The 9,606-nt window shown below is 33.8% G+C and overlaps 1 protein-coding gene across 1 annotated transcript; it reads right to left on the bottom strand.

Annotated features, from left to right (window-relative positions):
- Positions 1-5,511: 5,511 nt before the first annotated feature.
- On the bottom strand, positions 5,512-9,200 carry LOC126763120 (uncharacterized). Its single transcript, XM_050480362.1, has one exon. It carries the CDS (start codon positions 8,828-8,830, stop codon positions 6,008-6,010), a length of 2,823 nt encoding a protein of 940 aa, XP_050336319.1. The 5' UTR covers positions 8,831-9,200; the 3' UTR covers positions 5,512-6,007.
- Positions 9,201-9,606: the final 406 nt, after the last annotated feature.

Here is a 9,606-nt window from a genome sequence, read left to right as displayed (position 1 = left end):
CACTGAATTTTGAATTTTTTGATGATACGTTATTTTGCATTTCAGGTGACGATATGTATTATACAATATGAATATATTATAGGAATTGGGATTACGACAATTTCGTTACGTTGTTCTCTTTGGTTCGCCTTTGACAGAAAATATATTATTAATGGAAGAAAACTGAGCAAAACAAACAAACGAAGAATGCAACAACATGCATTTTTATAAGATTCGAATCATTAATTCTTCAGGTTTTTAATCTTTTGATAGATATTTTTTTCATTATAAACTATAAATGCATCATTTATAGATTTTTCATTCGAACTGGGACGTATGTACATATCTATTGAAGAACATAAGTTTTCATCTTTCTTGCCTTTCTTTCGTGAAATAGAAAATTACATACCACCAGTATGTTAAATTCATATTCATTCCACAAACTGTCATGACTAAAGTTCGTCATACTATATATTCGGCCTGTCTGTGCAAGTGATAGATTAGGTTAGGTCTAAATCATAAGACCCTTACAGATCTACAAAGCGCTTTCAGCCTGTCACAAATTTGATGAGACGGCTAATATTAGTTTCGGTTATTTCTTTTGGCTCGCTGAGATGTTTCAACCTCAGTCTTGTAAAGGCTAGACATTTAAGAAGATAGTTCGTGGATCCACTTCATCCTCCTCCATACAACTTTGACAACTAGTTTCCGACAAGATTTTAAGCCTTACTGCATGAACGCCTATTCGACAGTGTCCAGTAAGAACTACAATTGCGGCAAGATGAACTCTGCTCAGAGCAAGTAGTTCAGTAGAACACTTACGCTCCACTCTAGGCCAGAAGGACCTCGTTTTTTGTTAAAGGGGAATGATGTCGGTCCTCGCGTTCCTTATAACATATGTAATGAAATTCTTCTCTATGGTTACTTGTACTATATATGTATAATAGGGTGCTTCAAAAAAAATTTTTGATTTTTTTTTCCACTCCTACCCTCTCAAATGTTAGTGATTGACAAACAAAAAATCCTTCCTCAAGCCGGGCGCTGTAGCTTAACTCTAAGGGGTCGCTATTTGTTTTTTAGGTTCCCATACATTTAACATAGGAATTTTCGTTTTTTCATTCAAACTAAAATTTCACCAACTAATTTTCGTTTCTCAAAAATAGCCATCACATATTCATAAAGGTGGATTTTCAAACTTTAAAAATTCAATTTTTTTGATGCACCCTAATGTATAACGTTTAATATATGTGAATAAAATGAATGAAATTTAGGGGAAATGTTTTCCTAAGGTTAAGTTTGTATAGTATATAAATTACAGTATGAATAGTTTTAACACAATTATCATAAATATGTCTGTGCATTCCGTTATCCTCTATATCGGGGATTCCTTGACTGGCGGCCTCTTTAATAGTAGCGTTCGTGCTAAAGGGGTTTCGAATCAGTAACAAATTATTGACTTCATCGTACAGTTTCCGCCCCGCGACCAACGATTATTTAAAAATATAAAAAATTTTAAGCATTCGCGGACCATGTGAAAAGTGTGCAGTATGCATAATGCAACCTGTTCGAAAAAGTAAGAATGATATTTTTGCCAAAATTGAAAGATCGGTTTAAATATTAGTTTATAAAAAGTGCGAAAATAAAAAAATAGTGTTTAAAGAGAGAATAGAAATAGAGAATAGGGCATAGATAATAGAACTGTTTAAGATCAGAGCCTTTCTGCGTATCATAAGAAGGTTGGATAGTAATAGATATTATACACAAAATGGCCATTGCTAATTAGTTCCTTGCGATAGGTTACCGATATTCTCTCGTAATGTACATATGTTATAGTATTAACTTGCCGAATATACGCGAAAACACTTAGTATAAGGGTACTTGTTTTATACGATCCGATCTGCAAACCAACGTTTATAAAGTAACATCAGGCGATAGATGTGTTGTTTGACATTTTAATAAAACTGTATGTTAATTCGTCAGAGATTGTTTAAAAACTGACTTAAGAAATCAAGTTACATATCGTCTTTGGAGGGTTGAAGCTTTATCCACACTTCCGTAAAATGTAATTCAAGGACGGGCTCTGAATATTACAAACATAATATTCATGATTTCTTTACAAAAGGTACTTTTCTCGAATGTCGCGGTTATTTTTTAGATTCATTAGTAGTTCATTATAAAATAGTAATCTGCTTTTGGACTCGAAAAACTACCATATGAATTGAAATTATACAAATGAGCTTTAAGTTTGGAAATTTTTTTTCGATATCAGCTCAATCCAGTAAAAAACTGTTTTTGTGTTATAACGGTTTTCAACTCTGTGCTGAGCTATTGTGAAGTATCAAAAATCTATAACTAGTAGAATCTACTAGTAGTGGATGTAGTTGAACATTACAGCATTTATTTAGGAAAAGTATTAATAAAAATTAGAAACGGAATAAATAAACTGTTTTATATAAAATTTTAAACTGTGAGGAGCTTTTTCTTTTACCTCACGCTATTAATTTCAATAGAAAAGTGCTTAATCTTCAACTTATTGAATAAGAGCTAAGTAAAACTCATCGGATAACTATTATTCAGTAAAATAAAATTAGGTAGAAGTTCAGCCCTTATTTTGCGGCGTCGTTGGTCTGAAAATTGAGTTATGCCTTTTTTGATATACGTTACCTTTTAAATCCTCTTTCTTATCAGTACTATATACCCGAATGTGCCAATTTTCAATGGTTTGGCGATAACTTCAACCACATACATTTTTCGCAAAACTTGGCACCAATTTTTGTTTCATTTGTTTTGTTTTTTATTTTTTATTTTTTTCAAAAGATTCCCAAAAATGTGTGCCTCACCCAACAAAACATTCTTGAAAAAGAAAATGACAGAGGACACGAGTGTTTTTTGTATAATAATATATGTATGTATGAGAGCTAACAGAATTAGATACAAGGTGTATATATGTATATACAATATTATATAAACACTTAGTATACAAGAGCATTTGTCTTACTAACAAGTAAGGAAGGGCTAAGTTTCGGTGCAAAACGTGCAAAGCGTCAAACAGAGATAACTCACATTTCGTCGATATATGTACCTACATACATATGCCGTATAAAGTCACCCGGAAGTTCGCAAATCAATTTTCACACACAGATATACCTTTGTCAGGAAAGGATTGAATTTAAATTATATAGCTCACACATTGACCGATATTTGTGATATGTGATTTTGCTTAAAAGTGGGTTGTACCACGCCCATTGTCAAATTTTTACCCCGGCCCCTATAAAACCCTCTAATGCTATCTCAGGAGTAAAATAGTATGACTGCCGCGTTTAGTTTTTGATTTATCGCAGTTTTAGTACTTTTTAACGGTACCGTTATATGGAGAGTGGACGGAGTTATCTACTTTTCTCAGTGTCGGAGTGCATAAGGGATTTGTCCTGATCAAATTCGGTATTGTAGCTTAAGGGGTTTGGAAGAAATGTGCATTAAACCTATTTTTACTAAATTATTATCCCGCAGGTACCTCTTATTACTGCGATCCCCTGCGCCAAATTACAGTTCTACATCGTAATTTAGTGCTTAGCTATGGCACTTTATAAGCTTTCGCATAATGGCGTTTTGTGGGCGTGGCAGTGGTCCGATAACGCCCATCTACTCGTTCTTTTTTTTTTTGCCAAGAAACACGTGTATCAAGTTTCATTACGATACCTAAATTTTTACTCAAGATACAGTTCAGACAGACCGACGTATTTCAACTCGTCTCGTAGTCTTGATCATTTGTATACATACATACATATATATAAATCTATATCTATCTCGAATAGTTTTAGGTGATCAAATTATACTCTGTAGCAACATGCTGCAAAAGTATAAAAATGCATGTAGTACTATGTACATAAATTAACTTGGTATAAGTTCATACGTACAGAAAAACATGTTTACATATATGTTACATATATATATATATATATATACATATATATTGTCGTAGGTAAAAGTGGACTACTTTGATCTAGCATTTTCCCTTTAAAATAAAGGTTACATGTAATATGTATGTATATTGCACCTTGTCAGTGAATTCAAATTTATAATTATTACTCTTATATGTATGTCCTCGAAATAACAAAAAAACGTTGACATTATGCGAATACTTGTGTATATAAAAATAGTAAAATAGTTTAGTCGAAAAAACTTTTAAATCTCCAAATTGAGGATCGTCATTTTTATTAGCGAGAGAACTTAAAAATACGTACATATGTACATATGTATGTATATTGCACCTTGTCAGTGAATTCAAATTTATAATTATTACTCTTATATGTATGTCCTCGAAATAACAAAAAAACGTTGACATTATGCGAATACTTGTGTATATAAAAATAGTAAAATAGTTTAGTCGAAAAAACTTTTAAATCTCCAAATTGAGGATCGTCATTTTTATTAGCAAGAGAACTTAAAAATACGTACATACTTAAGTCGCATAAGAGAGAGCAAAGAATCCTGAACTTCGTGATCAGTATATGTATCTTAGATGAAATGAGGTAAAGAGCAACATTATTTGCGTTTTGTAGGTCTCCTCTGGCTCTTTCGGTATTCGACCGGTTTAACGAAAGTTACTACTCTATTGGGTGGTGATCGACATTCGTATACACTCGTTATATGTACGTAATAAATATCATGTTAATCCAATACGGCATTATAAAGAATGCATATATATTAGTAGACTTGAATTCGATCCCAGATCCGGCCGGGAAAAAAGTATCGTTTAATAATCATTCTATGTATTAAGATCCCTCTACTACTTATTATTCCAAAGCATCAAAGTGTAAGTGCCAAGGATACATACATATGTATATACTAAGTATGTATGTAGTACATATGCACATTCTGTACAGAGTAGGTACATACTACTTATGCATTGATGATGGCATTAAACGAAAAATAACCATAAATGTTATTCAACAAAATTGGTTTGTGACGTATAGAACATGTACGCATGTATTTACATTAAGTATATACATATGTGAGCGAATTAGAAAAATTAATAAATAACTTTCATGAATCGAGATAATTGTTTTACATATAATATTGTCTATATACATACATATGTACATATGAACTGAATGCATATGTATTTATTTGTATAAGGGTGTTCGGCTCTCATTGTAATAGTGAATGTACATATATTTTTAGTTAAAAGTAATTTCGAACTTGACCACTTACGCCGGTTTGTACTGCTAGTTCAATTTTCACCGCTTTACCGCTCGCACCCAACGCCTGCCACGCAGCAAAGTGGCCGCCAAATATAGTTCTGATTTGGGGCCACGGCCGGCAGTACATTGATCGCATACATAACTATATATTCATTTGATTTCATTCATCTAAGTATATTCTTCTTCTGGTTCGCGAATTTTCATGTTTTATTCGAAAATGATTCCATGTGTTGCAGATAAACTAACTTTTGAAGACCGCAGTGATCCGAAAATGGAATGCCACATACACACATATACAGTCAAAAGATATAAGCAAAAGGTCAAAGTATTGTTTATTTAAATTATATTTTATTTACATAAATTCAGACTTTAATATTTACAATAATTATTTTTCTTGTTTGTTTTTGATGCTGAAAGAAAAATACGGTGTTCTACTATACTACATTTCTCATTTAATAGAGAATTTTTTCATTTTGGCTTTTATGTACATGCCGTATCCATAACTTGTGAAGACTTACTAATACGTTCTATTTACATTTATGAATGGATAACATTATTGTAATATCGAATGAACAACCATATATGTATATTCTACAATCTACAATAAATATTTATGCAAAATAAAAACAAGACTATTTACAAAACGATTTGGCAATAAGCACTATAAGCACAAATTAAAAAAGGAACTGTTTCTATTCTGCAATGATAAATATATACATATTTTTACAGTATATACATATCCGTCTGTAAGGAGTCTTCGGTCTAAATGATTATATAACAGTATAGTTATACAATATCTATGAATGACTTCTAGTTCCTGACCTTTAAACCATGTTCCAAATACTATAAGTGTGCGCCCGACGCTCTTCTTCCGCGATCTGCTCATAATCGATTTCCAGATACTCTTTGCCACCGAAATTCACCCGTCTGCCAGTGTATTTTTTAATGTAGTTAATATGTGCCGAAACCTCTTTGTCATCGATATTGATTTTATATGAAATACTTGTAATGCGCTCAGAAATTTGACCTTTTTTCCAACGAATTTGAGTTTTACGAAAACGCTCTCCATACATCACCCAATCACCCACTTGAAATTCTCGTGCCTTCATGCAAGATTTTATGGGCATGGCGGATTTCACATCATGAAGTGCGATGTCGTCCTCATCATCTGTTACGTAGGCTATTGTTTTTTCAAGAGTTTCAGTAGCGGCTGGTAAAATATCTGGTTGCTCGGTGTCTTTGAAAAAAGTATTCTCACTTACCGACAGTTTACGGTGCTGTCGTTTTATTATTACCTTCTTTTTTACTTTTCGTGACTTCTTGAGTTGTAGTGGAGCAACAGGCTCCTCAAAAGCACACTCTGCTGTAATTGAAATGGCGTTATTTAAAATATTTTCTTCACCTGCACATGAGGCATTCTCTATTAAAATGTCACCCAAAATCCGATTGTCAATTATTTTGCCTTCTTCAGATTCTTCAATTTTTGTGTTTGAACTTTTATTCATTTTCGTTACTTCAGAGGACTCATCTACTGAGATATTACGTATGGTTTGATTGACTGTTGTGTCCTTCGTTGGACTATTTATTTTATCAGCATTGTTTTCTGCAAAAACATGCAGCGGTTTAACTGGTATAGGAATTACTTGTAACTCTGGCATATTGACCGTTGGCGAAGATAACAGCTGAATGAAAACGTTTTGAGTAGGCTGTTGTTCTGAGAAAACAGAATCTGTCTCTTCTGTTTTTATTGCTAGTTGTTCAGTATCCTTAAAATGACCTGCACATTCCAAAAGCTTTAAGTTTTTGTCTACTGGTAAATTACCATCAACTGTGGACTCTTGCAGAGTATCTGCACAATAAGTTGGTGTTATCTCAATTTCGATTTGAATATCACCTATGCTGTGCTTCTCCACTTTTTCTATCACGGGTTTACCCACTTTTATACTTTCAATTAAGGCATTTGACGGTTGCGTCTCTAAGTGTTTTGTATGACTACTTGCTTCGACAGTCTGCAATGAATTTACTAACGCGGCCACCATTACACCGTCCCCATCAACAAAATTCGTTGTCGGCCACGAGTTGTTTGTTGTCATTGATAATGGCTGCATTGCCTCGCTTTTCATGTCGTCTGGCCTTTCGGCACTTCTTTTTGATGCATCATCTTTTGCGATTGTGATCGCTAATTGTGTTGACAATGTATTTGAGGTGTTTGGCACAGTAGCATTAGTTGCTGCCTTCTCAACTGCGATTTCCTCTGTGGGGTTTGCAGAAATTTCAGAGCTTTTATTGTACTGATTTATCTCCAGAGTCCTTTTATTCACGGGCAAACGTTTCACTTTGGTGATTTTTTCTTTTACATTTGATGTAAAGTTGGCAGAAGTTTTTAATTTTCTTTTTATCACTGTTTCAGAATCAGAAGGTCTTCTCTCTATGCTAACTACAATAGGAGTGGCTTGCTTTATTGGTAGATCAATATGTGAACCTTCAACAGCGGCAATAGAGGCACGACGAGTAATTGATTTTGATTTTGCAAAACTTTTTTGTTGATTTTTAGTTTTTTCTATCGGTATTTTGTTTTCAGAGGAATCAAATTTTCTTAATATTTTATCCATTGGATATTCATTATTAACTCTATTTTGCTCCAACTTTTCCAATAACGCAGGATCCACAATATCGCTATCATTGGTACCCGTACGACTAAATTCAAATTGATTTCTATGTTTTGAGTTATCAGTTTCATCTCCAATATTTTTAGAAGTACATTGTTCCACATCATTTACGAATAAAAGTCTTTCGAAATCAGACTTTTCATTTGGTTTATTGTCATTTTGATGTATAATCTCCGAACGAATTGAAGAAGTTACACTTTCTACATGTATTGCATCTGATTCTATTACTTCACCTTTTCTTAAAAGTAAGTTACTATGAATTTCATCATTATTTATAGATTCTGTAACTTCTTTCCCTGTTTCTTTTTTGACTTCAACGACGTCATCTTCATTAAAAGTGCTCCGCCGTCTTATTCTTTTAACGAAGCGAAAACTCACAGGACTATCATTTTTGATTGGGGTTTCAGTTGGATGTGTTTCTGATTTTTCTAGGGCGTCGTCAGTTTTACTTTTTGGTTTTTCACTTTCGACACTATCATCGGTGCTATAATACTTTAATACACCCTTCACTTCACTTAATGCTCCCGATATTCGAGCGCGCAAACGATTCAACCTCTCGATTGAATCCTCCTGCTTGTCTTCTGTATCCTGGGATTGTAATCGCCTCTGCCGTCGAAGGATTGTACGTGAAGGTAACACTGAATTACTTGCATCAAGGGATACGAAAGACCGAGATAGGTTTAAGGAACCACTTTCTCGTTTCGTCTTTCCGAAATTGGCCAATTTTGATATATCTACCGCTGCCGATAAAACGCTACTACCAATCGGTACGACTACCGGTTTCAGCTCATTTTCTTCCTGACTTTTTCCGTCTAATGATCTCATCGGAACATTCGTTTTATTATTGTTACATTCATTCATTTTAAATTTCATTTCTTTAGAAAATCCTTCATTGAGAAATGAGTTCAAATTCCCATCCAACTGATATGACACACTATTAGCCGATTTTTTCGTTTGTTCAACTTTTTCTAGGGTCATTGCAATAGTTGCATCTTCAACGAAATAATTAGCTTCTATGAAATGTTGTGATTTAGTTAAAGATTTATACACTGCTTCATTTATAAAGAGAATATCACGAACGTCACTATGCTCAACCACGAAAACGTTTTCAGCTTTTAAATACTGCGACCCATTATGAGCATGCACTGCCCCCGTGTATGGATGAGGGTTTTTGTTCGCAACATTAGATCAAGTCGATTCAGTCGACAACTATTTGGTAGATATGGATGCCGATGTATCTACATTTAAAACATTTAAAATGGACAATTCTTGAGTGGAAAGTACAACTGATTTGAGATTAAAACGCGTATTATTCGGTTCGTCCGCGACGCAGCCATTTACAAAAAGATCCTCATTCAAAGGCAGATCGCGCACTTCTGAGGGAGTGAATTGTTTCGGCTAAATGCTTCTGTTCGAAATTAGTAACCGAGAGCTTATTAAATCTGTTTATTTCATTAATGAATACGACATCAAATATTTGCTCTATTTCCTTTCTTCCACCTATCGTTCTCTTTAACGAAGCCGTTTTCCCTCGAAACAATTTTTATTATTTTTACTATTCTCATGCTTTTGTTTTGCTTTTGCAAATTATTCATATTTTTATGAGAAGATTGCGTTCTCGACGTTGATCTTGAATTTTGAATATGTATGCCGAAATGTTGTGGTGGTTCGTCGCCATTTTTTGACTGCCCCGAGTAGATGATATTTTTAGACGCTTCTATTGCCAATACATCGTCATCAAGCATATGTGGATA

The sequence above is a fragment of the Bactrocera neohumeralis genome, chromosome 6 (genome assembly GCF_024586455.1).
Source record: "Bactrocera neohumeralis isolate Rockhampton chromosome 6, APGP_CSIRO_Bneo_wtdbg2-racon-allhic-juicebox.fasta_v2, whole genome shotgun sequence".
NCBI classification, from domain to species: Eukaryota; Metazoa; Arthropoda; class Insecta; order Diptera; family Tephritidae; genus Bactrocera; species Bactrocera neohumeralis.
Note: the sequence above shows the minus strand (reverse complement) of the source record. Positions and strands in the feature narration are given on the sequence as shown.

Coding starts and splice junctions, on each gene's coding strand:
- LOC126763120 (XM_050480362.1), bottom strand. CDS start 8,830: ATGACCCTAGAAAAAGTTGAACAAACGAAAAAATCGGCTAATAGTGTG.